Source organism: Trachurus japonicus, chromosome 19 (assembly GCF_045865225.1).
Source record: "Trachurus japonicus isolate A0001 chromosome 19, Traja_1.0".
NCBI classification, from domain to species: domain Eukaryota; kingdom Metazoa; phylum Chordata; class Actinopteri; order Carangiformes; family Carangidae; genus Trachurus; species Trachurus japonicus.
Window position 1 is genome coordinate 1,382,150 of NC_140925.1, and position 27,999 is coordinate 1,410,148.

At 44.4% G+C, this 27,999-nt stretch overlaps 1 protein-coding gene across 2 annotated transcripts; it reads right to left on the reverse strand.

The window, feature by feature from the left end:
- LOC146967095 (prolyl 4-hydroxylase subunit alpha-1-like) lies at window positions 1-27,918 on the reverse strand. Of its 2 annotated transcripts, none has more exons than XM_085761752.1 (15): window positions 27,684-27,918; window positions 26,182-26,283; window positions 25,860-25,956; window positions 19,508-19,659; window positions 18,912-19,049; window positions 16,752-17,006; window positions 13,870-14,066; window positions 11,784-11,960; window positions 8,961-9,031; window positions 6,794-6,893; window positions 6,605-6,658; window positions 5,195-5,260; window positions 4,819-4,887; window positions 3,492-3,588; window positions 1-239 (listed from the first exon to the last, which is right to left on the reverse strand). In XM_085761752.1, exons 2-15 carry the CDS (start codon window positions 26,276-26,278, stop codon window positions 169-171), a joined length of 1,641 nt encoding a protein of 546 aa, XP_085617878.1. In that variant the 5' UTR covers window positions 26,279-26,283; window positions 27,684-27,918; the 3' UTR covers window positions 1-168. The 2 variants fall into 2 exon arrangements, with proteins under 2 accessions (XP_085617878.1, XP_085617879.1); XM_085761753.1 differs by having other exon boundaries at window positions 27,721-27,739.
- Between the last annotated feature and the right edge of the window lie 81 nt (window positions 27,919-27,999).

Here is a 27,999-nt window from a genome sequence, read left to right on the forward strand (position 1 = left end):
ACATTAGATTAGTCTAAACGGTGATATAGTGACATGAAAAAGTAGATAAATATAGCGAAACTCTCGTCCGTCACTATTGTTCTCATGCTGGTTTTCTACCAGGAAGTAGTTGTAAACAACAAGGAGATTCGTCCTATAGTAACGAGGAGGAGGAAGAGGAGGAGTCTGTCAGTCAGAGGGACGGAGGCCACAGCGCCGTCTGAACTCTTGTCCTCGCTCGTGGAGCCACTTGTTGGAGACTGTGGAGCAACAGAGAGGGGGGGTGAGACGGGTCGGGCATTGGCGAGCAGTGTTAGGCAAGTTACATCCAAAATATAATACATTACATATTATTAGTTACTGTCATTTGAAAGTAATTAGTTACATTACAATATTACTGTCTCACAATTGTAATGCGTTACACTACTTTTGTATTACTTTTGAGTTACTTTCGCCAAAATAACAGCAGAAATACGACTGTAAAGCAGTGGCTCCCAACCTTTTCTGGCTCGTGACCCCTTTTTTGACATCGCAAATTTCTGGCGACCCCGTCGATCAACTCGATTTAAATTCGAGAAAGTGAAAGTATAGAATACAGTTGTTTAGGATTGCGTGTGGTGTTTTAATCATAATTTTAAAAAGAATAATGATTAGTTTAAAAAATATTTTGATACTAGACATTTCAGGCGACCCCATTTGAATTCCAGGCGACCCCACATGAGGTCCCGACCCCAAGGTTGAAAAACACTGCTGTAAAGTTGAGTTCATTGCAGCTGATAATACATTCAGTGGAGGGTGATGTAGCATAATGTGTAGGCCTCTGCAGCTACTAAAACTACGTTTTGTGGATAATCTACTAAGAGTAACTGCCTAAATAACAGCACATGCAAACCGCAGGATTGAAATGACAGTTTTACGCATTGTAATTATGTCCTTCATGGAGAGAGAGAAGGACAGCAGAGAGCTGCATGACCGCAAACGCAGAATGAAATTTGATCCAATGAATTAATACAAAGGAGCAAATAAACATATTGTTGATCTATGCACAGTAAAGAAGACACGTGGGAGAATATCTGAGAGAAAGTAAATACGTTGACACCAGCTGTCAATCATCGGACCGGAGGTGCGCGCCACGGCGCAGCGCTACGGACGGAGCCTTTCGTCCGTACTCTGCGTTCATTTCGTCCGTTTTTCGTCCATTTCCACAAAGCTTACAGATATGGACCAAACGGAGCAGTACCACCGGAAACCGTGGGGGCGCTGTTGCCGTCACTACTCGATACGGAGCCTAGATCCAGTGTGAGACAGAAGAAGAAGAAGACACGACGGCTGAATGAGAGAAAAAAAATTCTCCGTCCTCCAGCTGTGATTAATTTAACGTCCTTACCGACCACCGCATCACATAACGAGTCCGTTTTCTTCTTTTATGATGTAACTTACATTATCAAGATCTCCTCCGTAGTCGCCATGTTTGTTGTCATAAACTTTTGACTCTGAGCTGCCTCCTGGTGGGTGTATTGGATAACATCCATGCCAACGTAAAGGACGCATGGAAGTATGTGAGCAGTGACGGTAACAACGTTTGAAACGTACGCATACAATTACGTCCGTAAGTGGAGCATAAATGAGCCTTTAGCGGCTCCAAGTCGACCTGTCTGGTAGATATGAATTATGCTTTCCTTTTGTTTTATGTGTTCTTTTTGTAAACGTGAGAAACTTTCTATTATGTAGCCTACTCTGCTAATGCTGTGCTGATTATCACCTCCTGATCAGACGCGGACACAGTCCCCGCGGCCGCGACTGATAAGTTTTCACATGTTTTTATGAAAATGCGTTGTAACGCGCGTTACCGAAATGTTATTTGTAATGCGTTATATTACCGCGTTACAGCAAACAGTAACACATTACTGTAATTGCATTGTTTAATTGTAACGCGCTACTCCCAACACTGTTGGCGGCCGACAGGTAGGTTTCTATGGTAACGTGTCGTCCAAGGGGGCAGTTGTGGGTCTGAGAAGTGAAGCTCACTTCCTCGTTCAACAAACTGCAATCCCCTCTTCTTCCTCTGGGGGCTGGCTCCAGTAGGGAGCAACTCCAATTGAGCCCCATGTTAAAATAGCCGATTTTACAGCTTAAAAAAACATATTTACAGCCTGGTACATTTTATTTTTTTGGTCTCAACCGATAGTTTCTACCCCCGCACACACTCTGAGGGGGGGGGGTTTTTTTAAAACTCTACTGTTTTACTATTATTAGGTTTAAAGTTCTGGCCAATCAGGGCGCAGAACCATTGAGTGACAGGTCCGGAGACCGCTGCTACGAGGCCAGTGGGCGGGCTCTGGCCGGCTAACGGCCGCACCGCTCCAAATATGGCAAGTAGAATCCAACATGGCGCGGTTCAAACCCCCGTAGTAGCGGCACAAAACAGACTCCCCCAAACCAATGGGTGACGTCACAGGTGCTACGTCCATTCTTTTTACAGTCTAGACCAGGGGTACTCAAATACATTTGTCGAAGGGCCAGAATTTTTCTTAACAGACACCTTGGGGGCCGCACATCCAAATAGGCCTAGATTGAAATTAAATTCACCTTTTTCGTCTAATAATTTAAATATTTTTATTTTACTTGTAAGCACATCATTTTTATTTATACACTTCATGGTGTTTTGTATGATATAAAATGAAAAATCTTGACATTATCATATCATCATTTACATATCATGCTGGAGCTTTACACTGCTGACTTGTATCCTCAGACATGCCCTGTGATTTTCAGCTTAAATATGACCTGACCATCACAGGACGTCTGACTCTGTTCTGAGGATACAAGTCATTGGTCCTGAAATGTGTTTCTCTTCTATAACACACATTCTACATCTCGGAGGCGACGTCTTTCCACACACGGGCTTCCTTCATCTTTCAAACGAGGCAGAGCTCAGTGGGAAACAGTAGGAGAGACACAGGCCGAGGGCACCGGGACACAACACCGGGGGGGGGGGGCAGGTCGTGCAGCTGTGCGCAGCAGACGTGCACGGAAAAACAATCGCGTCTCATCAAATGCGCGCGGCTACGGCTTTTGAGTTGTGAGCGTGCATGACGCGCGGCTACATTGAATGGGTTTGAGCGCGCGCAAAAGACGCTTCATCTGAACGGCCCCCCATGCACGATGCACACACAGTTGAACCAAGACGGCGGTGAAAATCACCCACGGTCTCTGCAGACAGGCAGGGGAAACCCTGCAGTCCAGCCCGCTCCCCAAACACTCGCGTGGTGATTTGGGTTCGTCGGCGTTTCTGTATCCCAGCGCAGCGCCTCACAGGCACACACAAACGCTCCGCACGTGTTTCCATGTCCCAGCGCTTTGACTTACAGGCGCACGGAGCCCGAGACATACAGTATACAGTAATATGTAAACTAGTAGAACTCAGTCGCGGGTCTGATTGGAAGGTTCGGCGGGCCGCCTATTGAGTACCGCTGGTCTATGGTGTCGTCGTGTGGTGTGGTGTCACTCACCCCACTTGTTGCCCACCAGGACGGGGCAGGCGGCGTGGCGGGTCCGGTAGTCGCCCTCGCCGCTGGAGAACAGGTTGAACCAGAAGACGGCCGTCCCCTGGAGACACGGACACATGAGGTCATCGACCAGTCAGCTGATGATGAGGTCATCGACTGAACCAAGTGATCGATGTCCTTCAATCAACTTATTGATTAAACCATTGATAACTGCAGCTCCATATGTTTGTATTAAAGCTCCTTCAAAATAAAGGTAGATGTTTGTATTAAAGCTCCTTCAGAATAAAGGTAGATGTTTGTATTAAAGCTCCTTCAGAATAAAGGTAGATGTTTGTATTAAAGCTCCTTCAAAATAAAGGTAGATGTTTGTATTAAAGCTCCTTCAGAATAAAGGTAGATGTTTGTATTAAAGCTCCTTCAAAATAAAGGTAGATGTTGTGTTAAAGCTCCTTCAGAATAAAGGTAGATGTTTGTATTAAAGCTCCTTCAAAATAAAGGTAGATGTTTGTATTAAAGCTCCTTCAAAATAAAGGTAGATGTTTGTGTTGAAGCTCCTTCAAAATAAAGGTAGATGTTTGTATTAAAGCTCCTTCAGAATAAAGGTAGATGTTTGTATTAAAGCTCCTTCAAAATAAAGGTAGATGTTTGTATTAAAGCTCCTTCAGAATAAAGGTAGATGTTTGTATTAAAGCTCCTTCAAAATAAAGGTAGATGTTGTGTTAAAGCTCCTTCAGAATAAAGGTAGATGTTTGTATTAAAGCTCCTTCAAAATAAAGGTAGATGTTTGTATTAAAGCTCCTTCAAAATAAAGGTAGATGTTTGTGTTAAAGCTCCTTCAAAATAAAGGTAGATGTTGTGTTAAAGCTCCTTCAGAATAAAGGTAGATGTTTGTATTAAAGCTCCTTCAGAATAAAGGTGGATGTTTGTGTTAAAGCTCCTTCAAAATAAAGGTAGATGTTGTGTTAAAGCTCCTTCAGAATAAAGGTAGATGTTTGTATTAAAGCTCCTTCAGAATAAAGGTAGATGTTTGTATTAAAGCTCCTTCAGAATAAAGGTAGATGTTTGTATTAAAGCTCCTTCAGAATAAAGGCAGATGTTTGTATTAAAGCTCCTTCAAAATAAAGGTAGATGTTTGTGTTAAAGCTCCTTCAAAATAAAGGTAGATGTTGTATTAAAGCTTCTTCAAAATAAAAGTAGATGTTTGTATTAAACCTCCTTCAAAATAAAAGTAGATGTTTGTGTTAAAGCTCCTTCAAAATAAAGGTAGATGTTTGTGTTAAAGCTCCTTCAAAATAAAGGTAGATGTTAGTGTGTTTTTTCTCTCTCTGACCTTCTTGGGCCAAACAGCAGCTCTGATGTCAGTGAAGACTGTAGCGCCCCCTGCCTGCACGTCACTCATCTGCACAGAGAGAGAGAGAGAGAGAGAGAGAGAGGAGAGAGAGAGAGAGAGAGAGAGAGAGGAGAGAGAGAGAGAGAGAGAGAGAGAGAGAGAGGAGAGAGAGAGAGAGAGAGAGAGAGGAGAGAGAGGAGACAGAGAGAGAGAAAGAGAGAGGAGAGAGAGAGAGAGAGAGAAAGAGAGAGAGAGAGAGGAGAGAGAGGAGAGAGAGAGAGGAGAGAGAGAGAGAGGAGAGAGAGGAGAGAGAGAGTCAGTCTGAGCTGCAGCTGGTTGATGATGATGTCACTCAGAGGGGGCGGGGCTTACTGACATAGAGCAGCCAGGTGGCGATTCTGTTTCCTGTCCCGAGCTCCTCGAAGGCGTCTGGTTCGTCTTTCTGTGGACACGGCACACACACACACACACACACACACACACATTTACCAACTTCCTGTTTATCATCATCATAACCCCTCCCCTTCCTAAAGATAAACTTTCATTTACTCTTAGCGGTCTACATCAGTGATTCTCAACTGGTGGGTCTGGACCCGTTCTGGATGGGTCGTGGACAGCTGCTCAAAAAAGTAAATAATATTTAATGCACATCTGATGTTGGACATGTCTTTTATTCTGAAAAATAACTTATATTGAAAGGCACGAGACACGTGAACACATGCAGTTGTAATGCTCCTCCTCACTTTCTTATTATTTGCTCCATTTGCTCTGAATGCAAAGATCTCAGTTTCTTATTAATGTGGCCTGATGCAGTGAATCTGGTTTTGTTTTGTGGGTCTTTATTTTGTGCAGTTTGATATTTATTCACTTTAGTGAACATGCTCTGAATGCAGAGATGCATTAGAAGTCAAATATATCGTTTTGTTGGTCTCCATTTTGTGCAGTTTGATATTATTTTATTCACTTCCGTACATGCAGTTGTCATGGTAACTCCTCAGTTTCATTCATGTGCTCTGAAATGCACTTTGCTCAATAAAGAGCTAAATGAGTTTTTAAAGGCTTAAAAAATATAATCTTGGTTTAATTCTATAAAAGTGGGTCGCGACTTAATGACCATGAGACAATGTGGAGCCCAGAGTGAGACTAGTTGAGAACCCCACTTCTGCCCGAGTGTAGCTTAAAGGTACAGTCTGTAGGAATTCCCCTCCATCTAGCGGTGCGGTTGCATATCTGAACGTATTCTTGATGTTGCATTCAGGTGAAATGGGGCAGACGTCAGACAGACAACAGACGCTGCATGTAACAGGATAAACAAGCCTCTATGTAAACAAGTGACAACATGTTGTCATGGTGATGTGGTATTGTTTTAGTAAAATGACATCCGGTTGGTTTGCCGAGTCGACGGCCGTCTGCCTGACTGCACCTGAATGCAACACCGGTGCCTCCGTCCTTCCTCACACTACACAGTGGTGATGGTTTTAACAGGCCGTTTCCGTGGTTACCTACGGTCACGATGCAACATGGCCGCCTCGGTTCGGTGCGTCGCCCACTTATGTATTTGTAACGACTTGTAACGACTCATTCTAAGGAACCAGAAAGCTTTCATCTGGATGCAGCTGTGATTCACCTTCAGTCAAATACGGATTTATGAAAGACAGGTTTGATTTTTGATAATAAAAAGACAAATAAGTTACAGACTGGGACTTTAACAAGCTGTTGTTCTCTGTATACCCGAGCAGCTCACATTCATCAGCATTGTTTACAAACAGTAAATGTGTCTATTTACCCGTCCAAAGTCAAAATGAGGCTCGTACTGTCCCCCGACGCCGTAGTTTGCCACCTGAACACACACACACACACACACACACACACACACACACACACACAGACACACACACACAGCAACATTAGAGATGTGAGAGTTTTCCTCTGCAGCGTGTTGAGCCCTCCGAGCCACCGTAGCTCCGCCTCTCACCTGCAGCTCCTCGGCCGTGCTCACGTCCAGACCCGTCACCGCCCCGATCCGCTGGTTGATCCGCTCCACCACCGGGTGCTCCGAGGCCCCGAGCCAGGCGCTGGGGACAGAGCAGAGGCACTGAGGGACAGCTGGGGTCAGAGGTCAGAGGTCAGGGGTCAGAGCAGAGGCACTGAGGGACAGCTGGGGTCAGAGGTCAGGGGTCAGGGGGTCAGAGGGTCGGGGGACAGGAAGCATAGATATACAGTATATACCAGGGGTCGGCAACAGGCGGCCCGCGGGCCGAATGTGGCCCGCCGGACCTTCCAATGTGGCCCGCGACTGAGTTCAAATAGTTTAAGTACTGTATTTATCGGTCTCTGTGCCTACGGCGCCTGTAAGTCAATGCGCTGGGAGACGGGTCTCAGCCTATGGTCCCAGCGCATTGTTTGTGTGTGCCTGTGAGCCCCAGCACTGGGCTAAGGAAACGCCTTTCAGCCAGCCGCAGCCGTTGGGGAGCCGGCTGGACTGCAGGGTTTTCCCTGCCTGTTGCAGACACGAAGGTGTGTGCTTCGTGTGTGCATCATGCATGGGGGGCCGTTCAGATGGAGACGCGCGTCATGTGCGCTCCCAACTCAAAAGCTGTAGCGGCGCGCATTTGATGCAACGCGGTTGTTTTTCCGTGCACGTCCGCGGCGCACAGCTGCAGGCGGGTGCACGGACCTGCTTCTCCCCCGGTGTTGTGTCCCGGTGCCTTCGGCCTGTGTCTCTCCTAAAGTTTCCTACTGAGCTCTGCCTCGTTTGAAAGGTGAAGGAAGCCCGTGAAAGACGTCGCCTCTGAGATGTAGAATGTGTTATAGAAGAGAAACAGACATTTCAGGACCAATGACTTGTATCATGAGAACAGACCTGATGGTCAGCCTCCTTTCATATTTAAACTGAAAATCACAGGGCATGTCTCAGGATACAAGCCAGCAGTGTAAAGTTCCAGCAGCATGATATGTAAATGATGATATGATGGGCTATGTCAAGATTTTTAGAGAAATCAAGAGAAATAAAGAGATTTCAAGAGTGTCAGGACTGGCTCCTTTCGCCGCTGGTGGTCCCCGCTGGTTTTGTGCTTAATCAGCCCGCTGCAGAACCACATGAAGACCAGGGTTGAGTTTAGTTAGATTTTAATAAAAATATAAAATATAAACAACCAAATTATTAAGCAAAAAGGTGAATTTAATTTCAATCTAGGCCTATTTGAATGTCCGGCCCTCGGGGTGTCTGTTGAGAAAAATTCTGGCCCTTCGACAAATATAGTTGCCTACCCCTGGTATACAGTATACTGACTAGATGCTGTGTTCCCAGGCAGCTCTATTGAGTGGAATGCGTCAACGCGGCGGCCATCTTGGTCAGGGGGAAGCCGTGTCTACTTCCTGCACTAGTCAACAGAGGTAGAGGTCTATCAACCATTAAAATCACCATAACTCACCGATTTTCAAGCCGTTTGGTTTATTATAAATGTCAGACAGATATTTATGATACAACAACAACAAAAAAAACGTTTGAAAATGTTTTATAATTTCTTTTTTAATGTATTAAACATACACTTACATACTCAGACACACAGACACACATGCATAAATACTTGGGCTGTCCCAAACGGTTATTTTTCTCCCGATTAATCTATCGACTATTTCTTCGATTAGTCGATTAGTCTAACGATTAATTTTTTGGTTGACGATTAGTCATTTACAAAAAAAAACTTCTGAACACTTCTCTTATTTAAATTCTTCAGATACTCTTTCTGGTGTGCATTCCTCTAAATCATTGGTTCCCAACCTTTTTTCCTCAAAGACCCCCCTTGCTTTTGTCAAAGACAAGCCTTTTTATTCTATTTTGCGCCATCCTTATCCATCCTTATTTTGTTTTATTATATTTTGTTCTATTTTTATTTTGTCTTTATGTCAATTTTCCATTGTTGTGTCATAATTCAAGATGGCGGCCGTGTTGACGTACGCTGAGAAGCAGAAGGCGCCGTCTAGTCAGTATATATATGTATGGACAGGAAGCAGGTAGAGACTCCACACACACACACAGACAGACAGACAGACAGACAGACAGACAGGGGGTGGGGGGGGGGGGGGGGCAGGTGTGCTGAGGCCCCGCCCCCTCTCCCCCCCAGTGGGCGGAGTCTTACCTCTTGCTGATGCGGTAGTGGGCCGTCTCCAGAACGCCGGTGACGGGGTTGGAGATGGTGGCTCGCCGCAGCTGTGGAGCCAATCGGCCGACAGTTACAGGGAGGCACACGCCCCCGCCCCCCCCCCCCCCACCTGACTGAGGGGGGGTGGGAGGGGGGGGGGGGAGCAGTGGTGTAGTGGTCGTTGGACGCGAGGGTGTGGCGTCCCCCCAGTCTTTTTTTTTATTTATTTTTTGAGAGGAACTAAACTGGATTTTCCCGTGGCTCTGCTACATTTTCACCTTCATTAAAAAGCTCTGGAGTAATTGTGATCGTTAACTACATGACTTGGAACTTGTTACTAGTGACAACGAGGCTCTCTGTCTTCACCTGGCGTCTGAAAACCTTGTAACATCAGTGTAGCTACCTGGCCCGTTCCCCCCGGTGTCCCAGCTCTCCTCTCTGCAGCACCGCCACACAAACGCGCTCCCTAATCTGCATTCTTTTGTTTATAACTACACAAACGTAGCATCGTATCCACCGCCCACCGCTCCATCTATTGATTTTTTGACGGCTTCTTTGTAAACTAATGCACATGGCATCCTGTGTTATAATCGGTGTGTTATGATTAGGTACTAGGCCTACTAGGTCTGGTCTAAAAGTTGTTTGTCTAGAGATTATAACACTTTGTCTTGGACTTTCAACACTTTGGACTGAATGATTGTGACAGTGGCTTTAGGCTGGATAACAATTAATTATACAACAGCTAGTTCCGACCGGTCCCAACCGAGCAATTTGATTGGACAAGAGCAGTGTTGTGGGTAACGCGTTACAAAGTAATGCGTTAGAGTACTTTAATTACTTTTTTCGAGTAACGTGTAACGTAACGCGTTAGTTTCGTGAGTTGAGCAATCAGTAACTTAGTTATTTTTTTAAAAAAGTAATCCGTTACTTTTCGCCGGATAAGGAAAGGAAAATCCCGACTGCAGCCTGCTTTTTGTCAGACTGACTACTGTGCAACCTGCGGATGTGTCAGCCGAGGCGCAGCGCTGTGATGCGTCTGTGTCCTGCCGACCTACGTTGCCTGTGTGTGTGCGTTTCAATTCGCCGGCGAAAAGGACAAGAACATAACGGTAAAAACACTCTGCGTTGGTGATAAGCTTCTATCGACCGCAAAAAAAATCCACATCCAATTTAAGGGCCCATTTACATGAATCAGCTCCACGTACGGACCTGCTTCTCCAGCAGCAACAAGCAGCCCGGGCCGGCTCTCAGTGCTTGCTGCTTTCAGCAGCTCCCTCTTGGCGAGCGGCAGCTCAGTTCTCCCCCGGTCCAGCCCGCATCTCTACTCCATAGCTGCCGTAGCAGCAGTGTGATACCAGTACATTTAACCGCATTTTTAAAAAACTTTTATTACACACAAGGCAGGACGTTCACGTCTCGCCAGCCTCCCTCCTCTCCACACGTGAGTCCTCCATTCAAACTGACAGACAGATCGAGCAGTGAAGCCGCTGAGAGGGATTCACGGCAACTCCTGAATTTTGATCAGTTCTGCGATCAAAAAAAAAAAAAAAAACACGCTATGTTGCATATTTCTGACTGTCTTTCCTGTTATTGTTATCCTGTAGAGTTAATTTGGTTGGATGACTATTCGTCAGGACTCAGTGCATTTAAAAGAGGCTGTGTGTCTGTCTGTTGCAGCATGTGCGAGGCGCTGCAAAAGGCTTTTAATTTTTGGTAACGCATGAGTACTCTAACGCGTTACTTTTATTCATAGGTAACGCAGTAACGTAACTGATTACTTTTAACTGATGGTAACGTTGTAACTTAATTAACTACTTTCAAAAGTAACTATACCCAACACTGGACAAGAGACGTTCTATAGTACTGATATACAGTATAACAGCACTGCGACTTTTTACAGACATTATCACTCCGCTGTTCAGACTGGACAGGAGCTAAGTCAGAGCCAGGCTCCCCATACAGGAGCTGCTCCATCTCTCTGCTGCTGCTACAGTTAGAAACCTGAACATTAAAACCTGGACCTGACCTGGTCCGTCTAATTGGAGATAAATCTCTACTAAACCCGGCTGGAAAAAAATCGCCGCGGGGCAACTACGTTTTGACGGCGATGTGTTTTGATATTAGCGTTAGCTGTTGTTAGCCACGTAGCTCAGCTACTTAGCTTCAGCTGTGTTTATATTGATTACATAGCAGATAAACAAATGTAATACGGTATCGATAACGTCTCTGTGTCTTCACGCTGGTCCTGTTGCTGCGGTGCTGATCAGACACGGGCTCAGAACCAGAACCAGCACTGGAAGCAGCTCGGTGGAGAAGCTTGTAGCTAGTAGCAAGCTAGTATGAAATGTTTATGTGTTGCCTGGCAACAGCCTTGTCTCCCTTCCAGGTGCTGAACTATTTCTGTTGGCGGAGCCAAAGAAATGACTAAATAAACAGACAAATCATAATCTCTTGTAGTTTATTACTGTTCTAAAATGCGCTCGTAGCACTGTTGTATAAAAGCAATATCACACGAGAGGGAGTGCTGTTGTACTGGATATCAGCACGGTGGGATTATCTGACCCAATCACAGCCGTGCTGATATACAGTACAACAGCACTCCCTCTACTGTGATATTGCTTAAACATCACAGTCTTGTTCAGTCACACTAAACTTAGTGTGGCAGTTGATGGTGTTTCAATGACGTCACAGATTTGGTGTTTCGATGGCGTCCACCCAGTAAATAAATCCCCACTACACCACTGGTGAGGGGGGGTGAGGGGTGAGGGGGTGAGGGGGGGTGGGGGGGGGGAGGACTAACAGGACTCTCTCTCCACTCACCCGGGGTTTGGCCAGCTCCTTGACCTTCTCCATCTCCCTGTCCGACACGATGTCATGGTAACGGACGATGCGGGGGCGGTCCCACTCGTCCTCCTGCTTCACCGGACCGATCACGTACTGCGGGTGGCGGTGGTTGTCGTGGTAACGGCAGAAGAGGCGGCTCTGCCTGCGAGGAGTCTGACAGGAGGAGGAGGAGGAGGTGAGTGTGTGTGTAACCATGGTTACATCCACCTGTCGATCAAATTATCTGATGATCAATAAAAGTATTAATGTGACGGTTAAAGTGTTTCCATCTTAGAGCTTTAAAGGGATAGTTCAACATTTTGGCAAACTGGCCCATCTCCATAATCCCTATAGTCATAGCAGCAGTAGGTTCGTTACCTTTAATTGTCGGTGCAAGCTGTTTTTAGAACGGCGGAGCAGAGCCGTGAGCTGCTCAGAGCTACGCTACGGAGGCTCATTATGGGATTTCTTTGTTGGTTTCCCTCATCACAAACTCATCAAATACACAATCCAACAACTCCACAACGCTCTGGTGGACAAGTTGTGAGCTGCACATTCACCACGCTATGAGATAATAACACAACGTTACCACACAGAGTTGTTTTAGAGGGAAATTCATGCAAAACCTCTGATGCACGTTGCCTTCAGGGACAGTTTTTCATCAACAGTCTCTGTATTTCCCTCTACAACAACTCTGTGTGGTAACGTTGTGAATGTGAGATTGTGACACTTCACATGAAGCCGGTCCGTCGCCTGTTCACCTGCATCTTTCTGTGTTTACTGGAATACGCGGCCGAATCGACATAAAACACGATCGCAACTCACGTTTATCTGTCAAAAATCCATCTGAATTTGTCGCATTAACTTCGTATCGATCAAGAGAAAATCCAATGAGCTCGACCGTATTAACTTGTTATCGATATGCATGGTATCTAATCGTATTTTACTGTTTCCATAAGACATTGTTAATTTGATGTTGCTTAATGCGAATAAAAACGTGTGGATGGAAACACGGTTAGTGTGTGTTACAGTTGTTCTCAATTACTAAAACACTAAACCCTGTTGTCTGAACCAAATTCTCAGTTGCCTGAACCCACTGATTGAATCAGTCTCTTTTGGCAAAACCATCAGCACTTTTCACCTGTTTAGACACAACTCACCAACACATTTTCATTGTGATGCACCTGTGTTGCATAATGCTGAGCACAGGTGGCAAAAGTCAAACACAAGTAAAGCACAAGTTTCACCGGTTGAACACAACAACTCAAAATTGATCACACTTGTGTCCAATGATGTGAGGGCACATACTGTAAGCTAGTTCAGGATGAAGTCCTGTGGCCTGACCCAGTACAGAGAAATGATGCTGTGGCTGAGTTGTGCACTTCTCATTTCTATATTTTTGTACTTTATTTTTACGTAGGCTTACTGTATACAAGTACTAAATACACAAGATTTCTGTTTGTTTTTGTACTGTACAAGTACTACGTGTAAAATGCACAGGATTTCTGTTTTTTGTACTTCTTTTTTTTTTACTATGTACAACAAGTGCTAAATGCACAGGTTTTTTGTTTTGCAAGAGGAGAAGATGAGAGACGACAGGGTGAAGGAAGAAAGGATGAGGGAGGGAGGGAGGGATGAACTGGGCAGAAAAAAAGAAGGCAGGAAAAGGGGATGAAATGGATGTGGAGAGGGAGGGAGGAGGGTGAAAGAAAGGGAAGGAGAGAAGTGCTACAGTGTAAATGCACAGGTTTTTTGTTTTGCAACATGCATTTAGCTACAGTGAACGATAAACATTTATTTCTACAGCTTCATGTGCTGAGCGTTGTGTTTAGTGGCTGCTCAGTAGTGGTTTTAATTTTGATTGTCTCGGGGGAACGATTTGACAACATAGTCCAGTTTTGGGCACAGATTGAACTGTTTTGAGGTGAAAGTTTGGTTTTGCAAGAAGAGTCTGAGGTTTTGTGAATGTACTGTAGCTTGAAAATTGGGGGTTTGTGTTCACAGTTTAGAGAAAATGAGAGAAGCTTTCGAGAAATGTGTCTTAGCAATCGAGAAAAACTGTAATGTGTGTGTGTGTCCTCACCATCCTGACTCCCTCTCCTCGACACAGCTCCTCGTAGCTCCTCCTCTCGGGCAGGTAGTCGTCAGGTCGCCTCCCCCCGCTCTCCCCCCTCCTCCCCCTCTCCTCCTCCTCCTCCTCCTCCTCCTCCTCCCTCTTCTGTTTGCTCAGCTGATACTCAAAGTACTTCAGGTTCCCGTTGGCTCGTTGGTGCGTCGCATCTGAACAATTCAACATATACATTATTAATTTAATGAAATTTAATGAAATCTGATACAGGATATACAATAAATCCTAAACATAAACATATATATATCTATGTGTGTGTGTTTATTTATTATCATACTATTGATCCTGTTTTATAACCTATTACAGTATATATTGGAGTGAACATCTGTCCCTCTTTCTGTGTTCAAATAAACTTTAAATCATTTCATTTCATGTCTTTTCTGTGATAAAAGTCTACATGAAACAGGTGAACGCCGCCGTATATTGAGAGTATGTAATTAATTAAACGAAGCTTCGATTCTGGAAAAATTGCATCGACCATTTAAAATTATTTAAAGGGACATTGTGTAACTTCTCCTGTTCTCTCTTCATGAAAGTCGATTATTTGGTTCTTCAGTCTGTTTTTCATTAATCACCAAAGTGAAGTGTTCCTTTCAGCTCTGAATGAGCCGTTCATATCGTTCATATCTCCATGGAGCGGGTAAGCTCGGTGCTGCTGCCATGTGGTGTCTCCATGTTTTTACCTTCAGTGCACTGCAAAAACTAAAAATCTTACCAAGAATATTTGTCTTATTCTTATTCTAGTAAAAATGTCATTTCTATTCAAAACTAATCTCTTTCCACTTAAAATAAGACTCAGACAGTGGAGCAAGTTTTTCTTCCTTATAACAAGCACAAAACCCTGCTTTCACTGGCAGATTTTTCTACTTGTTTCAATTGAAAATTAGTTTGAAACAAGTGAAAATGATCTAAAAACAAGTTAATTTTTAGGTGATGAGTCTTATTTTAAGTGAATAGAGATTAGTTTTGACTAGAAATGAGACAAATATTCTTGGTAAGATTTTTAGTTTTTCCAGTGTGGCAGCGTGACGGTAGGTAACCACGGAAACCATCGAGCGTTACACTGATGCTGCATTCACCTGCAGTCGGGCAGACGGCCGTCGGTCGGTAACAAACCAGATGTCGTTTTAGTCACAGAAGTCCAGAGAAAGACGGTAAAACAATACCACATCGCCATGACAACAACATATCGTCACGTGTGTTGTTTTCCCTCGTGCTGACGGACCACTTGTTGACATAGAGGCTTGTTTATGTCCGTCTGCCGTCTGCCCAATTTCACCTGAATGCAGCATGCAGCATTCCTTCTGTCGTCTCTTGCTGCGTTCGAGACAACTCGGAAGTCGGAAAAAAACGAGCTCCGAGTTTTAAAAAATGAATTGAACGGCGTGTAACTCGGAAATTACAGGTGGGAAACTCGGGTATCATATCAGAGCCCCGACTTTCTGACTTGATGTCACAACGACATCAAAACATGGCGGCCCTCGTCTTAAAGGACAATTCCAGGCGAATTCAACTCGGGGGTGTATTTTCAGATCATTTTAGGTCTAAAAGAATGAATCTGAAGATTTTCAGTTTAATCGCTCCTGTTTTGCGGTAGTTGTGTCTGTCCCCGCGTCGCCACGGCAGCAATGAATGGGAGTGGATGTAAGTTCTGCTGTTTAGGCTGTTTCCATCCCTCAAAGCCGCAATTTTTTTCCACAGACAGCGTCAGATGGAGACTCAAACATGCACCCAGAAGTTTATTAACTTCAAGCAAGTCGACATGTTTGTAAAACTAGATCTAATTCAAAGTCTCCCGGAGTCTCGCGCGAGACCCAGTTGCCGTGCTCGGTGTGTTCAGGTGCAGTGGGAAAAGCTACCGTTTGTGTCATAAACACAGGAATATCAACTCTTTACTTGCTTCAAGTAAAAAAAACTTCTCGGCGCATGTTTGAGTAGCCACCTGACGCTGTCTGTGGAAAAAAATGTACACTTGAAGCAAGTAAAGAGTTGATATTCCTGTGTTTATGACACAAACGGTAGCTCCGACTGCGCCTGAATACACCGAGCACGGCAACTGGGTCTCGCGCGAGACTCCGGGAGACTTTGAATTAGATCTAGTTTTACAAACATGTCGGCTTGCTTGAAGTAAATAAACTTCTGGGTGCATGTTTGAGTCTCCATCTGACGCTGTCTGTGGCTTTGAGGGCTGGAAACAGCCTAAACAGCAGAACTTACATCCACTCCCATTCATTGCTGCCGTGGCGATGCGCGGACAGACGCAACTACCGCAAAACAGGAGCGATTAAACTGAAAATCTTCAGATTCATTCTTTTAGACCTAAAATGATATGAAAATACACCCCTGAGTTGAATTCGCCTGGAATTGTCCTTTAAACGGTTCGAATTTAGACATTTTAATTTATTTGTTGAGGTTTTAATGCATATATTGTGTGTATTATTGCAGTAGCCTATATGAAATACATTTATATGAAGCTGTGATTGTTGTACGGTGTGAAATTGTGTTTCCTCGTATGTGACGGAAATAAGGTTTAACTGTTATCAAGGCTGTAACATTATATGTGCACTCATCTGCAGCGTCTCCTCTCCTCCAGAATAAACATCATTTACTGCTGCAGTGATTTTTACTATTCAGCGATGAGCCACAATACGACAAACTTCCTTCAGGTATCCATGGTTTTTTTCTCCCGAGTTCCTGCAGCGTGAACGCAATGATGTCGGAAGTCGGAAAATTTTCGAGTTGGGATTTCCGACCTCCGAGTTGTTATGAACGCAGCATCTCTCCCTGCGTTCAGGTGTGTGTGTGTGTGTGTGTGTGTGTGTGTGTGTGTGTCTGACCCAGCTGCAGCAGCCTCCTGGTGTAGCGCAGCGCCCCCTGCAGCGCCCCCTGCTGGTAGACGGAGTAGCTGAGGTAGTCCAGGATGGTGACGGCGTCCACGGCGCTGGACGCGTCCCCCCGGTCCAGCTGCTTCAGGGCCTGGACCATCCACAGCTCCGTGTGGTAGTAGTCGGCCTCGGAGTACGCCACCTTCCCCAGGTCGAAGCAGTCCTCCACCGTCAGCGCCGCCTGGTGGACCGGGCCGGGGGACGCGCCTGACGGGACGGAGAGGGAGACGAGGGAGACGGATCAGACCGGTGATCCAGTCATCTGCACTAACAAACTACTCAGAACTCTGTGAAGTTGAGTCCATATATAGATTTATTACCGTAAAACACCAAATAAGGGCCCAGGCGTTTATTTGCTTAAATCGCTCAAATCAACCGGCGTTTATTTGGGACCTGCGTTTATTAATAGTGTTCAACCTGGACCTCCTTCTGGGGAAAGAGGCTTCACTCTGTGGCGGCAGGCGGCGGTGGAATGATACGTGCGTTTCTCGAGGCATTACTGTAAATACGGCCAGGGCGGACTGGTTCTCTGTCTCGCTGACCTCCGCCGTCCTGGCCCGCACAGGTACCAGGAGACTGAGACCCCCCGTCATGTCGGTCCTCCGCCCTTCTTGATCCGCCGCAAGTTACAAAAACCCTGCGGACGCCCAGTCTCTCCACTCCTCTCCCACACTTCAGCACCTGTTGGCTCGCACCACCGTCCTTTTGTTGTTGTTGTTGATTGAATGAATGAAGTAGGCCTATAACTAATAATAATGCAACGTATAGCCTAACTAAATACGCGTATGAGTAATCAGAGAACAGTAGGCTGTTTACGCTACTTTTAAAAGTCATTTAAAACGAGGAGCGAGCCGAGCCGAGCTGAGCCGACACGGTGCAGCCCAGGACAGGTGCTGAAGTGCGGCTGAGAGGAGTGGACAGACCGGGCAGGAGCCACCAGCTCAGAGGCGTCTTGTCGGTCCTCGGCCGACTTTAATGTCACGAGACAGCCGCTATATTTGCATAGAATATTTTTTGGCAACCAGAAAAACAATGTTTGACCCGGCGTTTATTTGGGATGGGCGTTTAATATAAAAAATATTTTGCTACACCCGGCGGTTAATTGGGACCGGCGGCAATTTGGGACTCGGCCATTATTTGAAGTTTTACGGTACTTTAACTATTTGCATAATGTTACTATGGTGTTGCCTTCATAGAAAAGTACATGATTAAAAAATGATTCATAATTTTAAAGGTCCAGTGTGTAAAATGGGGGGAAAACGGTGACATCTAGTGTTCAGATTCTAGATCGTAGTGCGGGGTTGTTCGTTGTCTAGACACTACATTCTTATCAGAGTGTTTTTGTTTTGTTTGTTTTGTTTTTTTGGTCATTTTTGTTACTATATGTGATTGTTGTATAAAAAAGAAACGGTAAATTGTATTTCTGTGATTGGAAGTATCGTGTTGTATTTTCTCAATAAAAATATTTGGAAAAACAAAAATAAAACAAAACTGCATTTGTGACGTTCGTAACAAACCAAACTGTTTGAAAAACGGTCAGAAACTGATCAAGTTCTGGTTATTTCAGTAGAACATGAAGTGGGAGCGGACTGAGCCAAGATGGCGGCCGCGTGGCGACAGGTGAGTCATCTAGTCCAGTAGTTCTCAATGGTCCCTCACTTTTTCTTGAAATTTTACCACTTTTCTAGAATTATAAACTTTTTTCTTTTTTTTTTTAGGAGAAATCATTTTTTATTATTTATTTTTTTAAAGATTTGTTACCACTTTTTTTTTCAACCTTTTTTCTAGAATTTTTTTTCAATTTTTTTTTTTTTTAAAGAAACCCTACCACTTTTTTCCAGAAATGTCTCTACAATATTTCCAAAAATTCTCGCCATTGGTCCTAATTTGAACGTAAATTGACTAAAAAAATGTTGTCCAATGGGGGTTCGTGGTGTAATTTGTGTCAATTTAGGGTCCTTGATGTGAAAAAGTTTGAGAACCACTGATCTAGTCTTCTTGTAGATATATTTATGGGAACAACAACCACAATGGGCGGGGCTTGATGTGCAGATAGTGGGCGTGGCTTGGCTGCGAGTGGGCGGGGCTTGTTGCTGTGTGGGCGGGGCTTACCGGGCAGCTCCCCAGTGGAGATGGTGTGTGTGTCCAGCTGGTACGTGTCCTGCAGCCTCATCAGGGCCTTGGCTGCTCCGGTCTGGTCCTCGTCGTTAGGGAAGTGCTGCCGCTGGACGGTGAGGTTGGAGATGAACACTGACACACACACACACACACACACACACACAAGACCAATCTTTATTGTACGATCATGTATTCTGAGCCATTACACTCGACAAAGTCAAACCGGCCTGTTGTGTTTGCATTTGTTCACAGATATCTATGTGAACAAACCAACACAACAGACAAACTGATGTGATGTGTGTATTGTTTTTTGTAAATATGACTTATGATGTATTGTCAAGTGTTTGGTTCAACTTGCTCTTGTTTAAGGAAAGATAATCACAATAATTGAAATATTAAATCGCAATACTTGGTAAAATCGAATCGCAATTTAAATCAAATCTGGACCCAAAAATCGTTAGAGAATCGAATCGGCACAAAAGCATATCGGCCCAGCCCTAGTTAGTAGATAATACATTTGGATGTAAATACTGTGTGTGTGCGTGTGTGTGTGTGTGCGTGTGTGTGTGTGTGTGTGTGTGTGTGTGTACCATCAGACATGTCGGTCAGCACCAGACTCTCCAGCTCGCCCCACTCCGTGTTGAGTCTCTTCATCAGCTTGAAGGCGTTGACGGGATGACCCAGGAAACCTTCAGGGTCCTGAGTGGCTGCAGCCGACAGCACGTCCAGCTTCTCAGCCCACCTACACACACACACACACACACACACACACACACACACACACACACAGAGGATGATAACAGGAACTAGTTAGAGGCGTAGGGATATGACAGCACCATCTACTGACCAAGATGGGAACTACAACAACAGAGGAATAATTCCTGGGGCCTGTTGTTCCAAAGTAGAATAAAGATAACCAGGATAAGTGGAAAAGCCAGGTTGGACAAAGTCTCCTAAGTCCATCCTGGTTTAGTTGGTTGTTGGAACGCAGAGCCAGGCTGAGGAGCAGCGGCTTGGTCAAGCCAGGTGGAACTAATTCTCTCGTCAGTAGACCACAGAGACTGATCACAGATTCACCGATGAGAGGACAGGTGTGGCCATAGATATATATAAGAAGACTAGATGACTCACCCGCAGCTGTTTCCCAATGACAAAGCGTAGCCAGTACGGCGGCCATCTTGGGACGGGCAACTCTCTCCCTCAGAGCATTAAAGGGATAGTTCAACATTTTGGCAAATTGGCCCATTGCCATAATCGCTATAGTCATAGCAGTAGGTTCGTTACCTTTAATTGTAGGTGTAAGCTATTTTCAGTACAGCGGAGCGCAGCAGCTGGCTGCTCAGAGCTACGCTATGGAGGCTAAGGGAATTTCTTGGTTTCCCTCATTAAACTCATCAAATACAAAATCCCAAAACTCCACAGCGCTTTTGTAGACAAGTTGTGAGCTGCACAACCACCACGCTATGAGATAATGACGGAACGATACGAAACGGAGCCGTTTTCGAGGTAAATTCATACAAAACCGCTGATGCGCGTTGCGTTCAGGGACAGTTTTTCAGCAAGCAGTCTCCGTATTTACCCTGTATTTACCTCGAAAACGGCTCCGTTTCGTATCGTTCCGTCATTATCTCATAGCGTGGTGGTTGTGCAGGTCACAACTTGTCTACAAAAGCGCTGTGGAGTTTTGGGATGTTGAATTTGATGAGTTTAATGAGGGAAACCAAGAAATTCCCTTAGCCTCCATAGCGTAGCTCTGAGCAGCCAGCTGCTGCGCTCCGCCGTACTGAAAATAGCTTACACCTACAATTAAAGGTAACGAACCTACTGCTATGACTATAGCGATTATGGCAATGGGCCAATTTGCCAAAATGTTGAACTATCCCTTTAAGCATGTTCTGCTATAATGACCAGAACTTGCTCAGTTTTTGTCCGATTTCTAAACAGTTTGATTTTTATGAACGTTTATGCAGTTATGATGCAGCATATTTAGAATCACGGATAATTTTAATAATGTATTTTTTTTTGTAAAAGTAACATTATAGTGACATTATGCAAATAGTTAAAGTAATAGCTACATACTGATTTATTTTTCACAGAGTTATGAATCGTTTTTTTAGTGCAGATGACTGGATCACCTATCTACTGCACTGTAGCTGCAGCCAGAGTCAGAGACAGTTGCCCGTCCTCATATGGCCGACTGTGAGCTACGCCTGCGTGTAGTCCGATCTACCCCCTTGGGTGTGGCCACTTTCCTCCAATCAACAGCGGATCTTAATGCTGACGTCATGTGACACACCTCTCTTAAAAAAAAAAGAAAAAAAAAAGCACCGCTGCTGTCGTAAAGCTCAGAGAGAGCACGGCGGACAACTGCGGACTGATTTAATAATCCAAAACTATGATCACAACTCAAGTTCCTTTCACTAATTAACAGTTGTGCACTTTGCCTTAATGATGAGCAGTGGAAGTTGATTCATTGCACAAATCTGAAGTAAAGTTTATACAGCACATGGCCAAATGTGCAACAGGTGAAAATTAATTAAATATTAGAACATTATGCTGTCTGGTGCTTCAATAAATTGCCGATAACAATGATGACGAGGTCTATATCTCACTCAATTTTATTCTAATTTTCTTACCTCAACCAATATTTAGGCCAATATAATGGTAACATATTTTATGAAAATAATTTTGAAGGTCTAATTATGAAAAAAAAATATATATATTGTAAATGTTTCATGTTTTTTGATTATTGTTAATGCATTTTATTTGTTTATAATTCAGGCCAATATGTACATAAGAACATGGATGAAACACAATGATTTCTGAGGGGTATTGCACAAAACCTAGATAAGGGATTAAGCCGGGATATGTTGGTTATCCTGGCTTAATTTGGCCTCAAGTCGGTTGCATGAAAGCAGCTCAAATCTATCCTGGTCAAGTTACCATGGTGATTCATTCTCTGCAGCTAGCCTGCTCCAGACCAGGCTAACAGCAAGGCTTAGTTGATTCTGTTGTCTTTATCTGTGAAGTCAGCAGTCACTCTGATCAGAAATCAATGTGTTTCAGACAGTTATTCCATGTCCTTATGTTCATATTGGCCTGATTTATAAACAAACTAAATACATTTACAAATCTGTGTCCATCTATGATATTTTATGACCACTAGTAGCTATATATCACTGGCTTCTCATAAAAAGCAATGTAGCAAAAATGGCATATAGATTTATTTTTCTATTTTTTAAAATAAAATGTTAATATATTGGCCTAAATATTGGTTGAGGTAAGAAAATGAGAATAAAATTGAGTGACTGTGAGCAACCACCTTCCAAATAATTGATAAACCTCATGTGAACATTGTTATCAGCAATTTATTGAAGCAGCAGACTGCATAATGTTTTTATATTTACCGGTAATTCATTTTCACCTGTTGAACTTTTGGTCACTTTTGCTGTATGAACTTGTATTACTTGTTATGTACTTAAGATTATAAGGAATTTGGACAATGAATCAACTTCCACTGCTCATCATTTAGGCAAAGTGCACAACTGTTCATTTGTGAAAGGAACTTGAGTTGTGATTATAGTTTTGGATTATTCAATCAGTCCACAGTTGTCCGCTGCCTCTCTCTGAGCTTTACGACAGCCAAGGTGCTTTTTTTTTTTTTTTTGAGTCACCTGACGTCAGCACTAAGTTCCTGTTGATTGGAGGAAAGCAGCCACACCCACATCTGTCCTCTCATCGGTGAATCTGTGATCAATGTCTGTGGTCTACTGACGAGAGAATTAGTTCCACTTGGCTTGACCAAGCCGCTGCTCCTCAGCCTGGCTCAGCGTTAGTGCAACCAATTAAGCCAAGATGCTCCGACCAGACTAAGTCAAGCCGCGCTTGCTCAGTTATCCTGGATTTCTTTATTCTACTTTTGTGCAATAGCCCCCTGATCAGAGTGACTGCTGACTTCACAGATAAAGACAACAGAATCAACTAAGCCTGGCTGTTATTATGGTCTGGAGCAGGCTAGCTGCAGAGAATAAATCACCATAGTAACTTGACCAGGATAAAGGTATCCAGCTTTCGAACAACCGACTTGAGGCTAAATTCAGCAGGATAACCAACATATCCCGGCTTAATCCCTGATCTAGGTTTACAACAACAGGCCCCAGCAGTCGGTTGCTAATGTTTGTTTCATCTCTACCGTCACTAAACAGCTTCAGACTAATTGTGATGTTAGATAAACGACTTGTAGCTTCTAACAGGGAGAGTGGAGGCTGGAAATCAAACCTGCGATCAGAGCCTCTGACCCGCTGTCACAGCTCTCAGCTCTCTGGCTTTTACACAATGGGTTTGTAACAAAATTAAAAAGTATGAAGGGAAGCTTGAGATGGGTTCAAGAGGGAATGGTTTTTTGTTTTTAGGATTTTTTAACTTTTTTTTTTAGAAATTATTATTATTTGAAATGTTACGACTTTTTCTAGAATTTTTTTGAAACTTTTTTATTTTTTTATTTTTTAGAAATGTTACCACTTTTTTCTTTTAAATCCACACCATTGGCCCTAATTTGAACGTACATCAACTAAAAAAGTAACGTTCCTCAGTCTCAGAACAAATGGCCTATTTGTGTGTTTCTGGGGGCCCGTGGTCTAATTTGTATTAGTTCAGGGTCGTTGATGTAAAAAAGTTTGAGATTAGAACCACTGCTTTAAACTTTCTTGTGATTTATTTTATTTTAATGTTTATTTTGCAGGGACGATACATACAACATTGCCACAAAGAATGAAAAATGCGATGCATACAAGACGTCTAGCTTCAGCTAATTTGCAGTCTTTGTCCCTGTTCAGGCTAAACGACGACTCTGGGATGTTTTGATGAGGAGATTTTCAAGCAAAACTAAAAAGTGTGACAACCAACCCGTTCTCTCCTAACGGTGCGTTCACACCAAACGCGATGGACGCGATGAACGCCACAACTTTCCATTAAAGGTCCCATATTATGCTGTTTTTCAACTATTTCACATGGTTCTAAGTTGTCCAACCATATAGTATTCCTAGTGTATTGTCCTCAAATCAATCTGCAGCTCTACATCTCAGTAATCTAAAAGTGTCTCTCCAGAGCTCTCCTGAGAACGAGCCATTTCTGTGTCTGCACCTTGAAATGCAAATAAGATGTGTAAACCACGTCCACTCCACACCTGTCACGGGGAGAGGGTGTGGTTTTCACTACAGGTACATGTGCCAGTGTTGACATTGGGACAGGGGTCGGGCATTGTTTTCCGAAAAAAAAAAAAAAAAAAAAAAGAAAAATTCTGAGAATGGCATCTTGTCTGAAAAAATGTAGCCTAAATGTTCCTTCTTTTTTTTTTACTGTGGCAGAAGGAGAAACATGGAGAGACTCCTACTACCATCAGAAAGTTCTGTGTTAAACTGTCAAATAAAAAAAACAAGTGAAACTGAGGAGCGCAGCACAAACTGAGCACGGTGCGACTGATGAGAAGTTACCGGAGAATATTGAGGTGGTTTTGCGCCGGGAGAGGAGACTTCCTCCTTCAGATGTCTCTCATTCCGTGATGAGGAGTCGGACCGCTGCGCTGATGAGAAGCGCTATCATTCCAATATTCTCTGATCCGCGATTTCATTTTTAATGACAGGCGGCTGGTTTTCAGTCACATTTCAAAACATGGTGGAGAAGAAGATCACTGTGGCTGTAGTCTCTCACCAGACCTCCTTCTGAGAAGAACTGTGGCTGTGTAAAACAAAAAAAACAACCCAACAACCGGGGCTGTGTGTGTTTTCCTCAGATCAATAATATACATCCATGGCCGTTTCCCAGAGCTTTACGACACAACGTTGTACTTTTACCGCGGTCGTAATAAAAAAGATAAAGCCTGCAGAGGGTCAGAGGACCTACAGCTTCCTCCTAAGTTGTAAATATTTCATATGTATTTATATGTATTATTATTTCTCAGCCATGGTTGAGGAGAGAAAGAAAATAGCGGGAGGTGGGTTGCATCATAGCGCCATGAAGCGATGAAGCGATGGTGAAAAATGTGACAAATGTGTCAAGCGACTCGATGACCATCGCGTCCATCGAGTTTGGTGTGAACGCACCGTAATCCATCGACCCACTGATTGGTTATCAGAGGCTTCACTGAAAACTAAGTGACGGCTACTGGACAGCACCAACAGGAAGTCATTGTCTGACTCGACCGTTCAAGATGTCTTAAAGGGATAGTTCACCCTAGAATGATATTTCGCTCATTATCTCCTCCCCCTCATGTGGACTAAGGGCTGGAAGAAGTGTCAGATTCCTCCGTGGCTTCTCTGAGTTACAGGGGGTCTTGGTGTAGCAGTGCATGTCCATATAACGGTTGCAAAGGGACACCGGAGCTCTTCGTAAAAAAACACACACAAAAAAACATGCAAATACCTCCATGATGCTCGTATGTAATGTCCGTCTTGTGCTGAAGCCCCAAATTGCGTAATTGTCCCGAAAAAAATTAAATAAGTCTATGTTTTAAGCTTGTTTGTAGCGGAAGCTTCTCAAAGCTCCTCTTCCTGGTCCGTCCAAATCTCGCGTGATTTGCGCCGGCGTCAGCATGCGTCAGTGCGGTTACTGCGAATCACGATTCGGGACAATTACAATTTGGGGCTTCAGCACAAGACGGACATTACATACGAGCAGCATGGAGGTATTTGGATGTTTTTTTGTGTGTGTTTTTTTACGAAGAGCTCTGGTGTCCCTTTACAACCGTTATATGGACATGCACTGCTACGTCAAGACCCCCTGTAACTCAGAGAAGGGACGGAGGACTCTGAAACTTCTTCCAGCCCTTAGTCCACATGAGGGGGAGGAGATAATGAGCGAAATATCATTCTAGGGTGAACTATCCCTTTAAATGATTTGATTCAGACTGAGTATCTTTGTTTGTGTGTTTGTGTCTCTCATCACCTCTTGATCTGCTCCAGCTTGTCCTCCTCTGCTCTGATGTAGTCCTTCAGAGACGAGACCAGGTCCTTCTCCGTGAACAGCAGGTCGGTCATCTGGCCTGAGACACACACACACACACACACACACACACACACACACACACACACACACACACACACACACACACACACACACACACACACACACACACACACATACACATACACACACACACACACACACACACACACACACACACACACACACACACACACACAGTGACCGACTTGGTTCTGGTTCTGGTTCTGGAGTGAAACTGGACCTGAGGATGAACTCAACTCACCGATGGAGGTGAAGAAGTCGTTGTGAGCCGAGGAGGAGGAGGAGGAGGAGGAGAGGAGGAGACAGGGGAGGAGCAGGGACCAGAGGACGGACGCCATCCAGCCTGGAGAGACACAGAATAAAAATTAATCAATCAAAAGATTTATATTTATCCTACTGGGAAAAGAAAAGAAAAACTCAAAGCAGACTAAATTGTTATTTAAAGCAGAAGTAAGCGATCCGGTGGTTTTGGCTAATGCTGCGTTCCAGGCAGGCTTTTGAAACCGTAAATTACAGCTTCAAGTCACAACTTACGACTTTGTAGCGTTCCAGGCAACCCACTCGTGTTTCTCCGACCTGTTTTACCTGTGAAAGTCACTATAACGGCCACTCGTAACTTCTGACCCGTGAACTCGTACCAGATCGAACTGGTACCACTTCACAGGTCGGAAAAACACCAGTTACGAGTTGCCTTGAACGCACCATAACAGTCCTCGTCCCTACGTCACCACCATAGACTGTAAAAAGAATGGACGTAGCGTCCGTGACGTCACCCATTGGTTGTGGGGAGTCGTTTTTGTGACTCCAATATGGCGGCCTGAACAGCGCCATGTTGGATTGGCCGGCCGAGAACCCGCCCACTGGCCTCGAAGCAGCTGTCCACGGAGCTGCTCGGACCTGTCACTCAACGTTTTCGCGCCCTGATTGGTCAGAGTTTTAACCTAATAACAGTAAAACGGTAGAGTTAAAAAAAAATTCACCCCCCTCAGAGTGTGTGCGGGGGTAGAAACTATCGATTGAGACAAAAAAACGTTCTGACACCAGGCTTTTAACATGTTTACTGAGGATGTAAAGTCGGCGATTTTAACATGGGGGTCTATGGGGAATGCTCCCTTCTGACACCAGCCCCCAGAGGAAGAAGAGGGGATTGCAGTTTTTTGAACGCGGAAGTGAGCTTCACTTCTCAGACCGACAACTGCCCCCTTGGTCACCACATTCAGGCGCATCCCTTGGCTGCACACACAGAGAGGACTGCCCCTTTATGCCGTTCTCTCTCCTCATTGGATAAAGGTTGTAGGATACAAGGAAAGTTTTCTCCTGGGCTCAGAGCAGAGCAGAGTGACTGACAGACCCGTGTTTCAGACCAAACACTCTATAGAAGTGATTGCTGTCAGAAGATACAACTATTTAAGACTTAGATTAACACAAATATATCACTTACTTCTGCTTTAAGATATATATTTCAAATCTCACGTACCCCCTGGAGGTACGCGTACCCCCATTTGAGAAACACTGTGTTAGATTATTATAGATCTGATGGTTTTAGGTTTTAACAGGTTTTAACTGTTTGTTTATGTTTCACTTCACTTGTAAAAACTTTATTTAACCGCTGCAACACGACAGTGACAGTCTGTCTGTCCACTGTCTGTCTGTGATGTAACGTCCTGCTGGAGTAACGTTACTCTGCTGTAACGTTACTCCAGCAGCTGACCGTGTTGTGGCGTCAGAAGCTTCTAGACTCACCGGCCTCAGCAGCAGCAGCAACGGGCTCTGTATGGACCGGGTTCGATGCCGCGGAGCCGCGAGACAATATCACTTCCGGGTCTGGTTCCGACTGGTGGACACAGCTCCGTTGTTGTGTTGTGTTGTTGTTGTTGTTGTTGTTGTTGTTGTTGTTGTTGTTGTTGTATTGATCCAGAGTCCGACAGCAGCGACGGAACCACAACAAACTGTTTCTGCTTCTAGTGCTGCTGCGGCGGCGGCGGCGGCGGCGCGCAGCGCGGCACCGCGCCCTGCTGGACCGGAGGACCCACACCACGTCTCAAACTCTACATCTGTC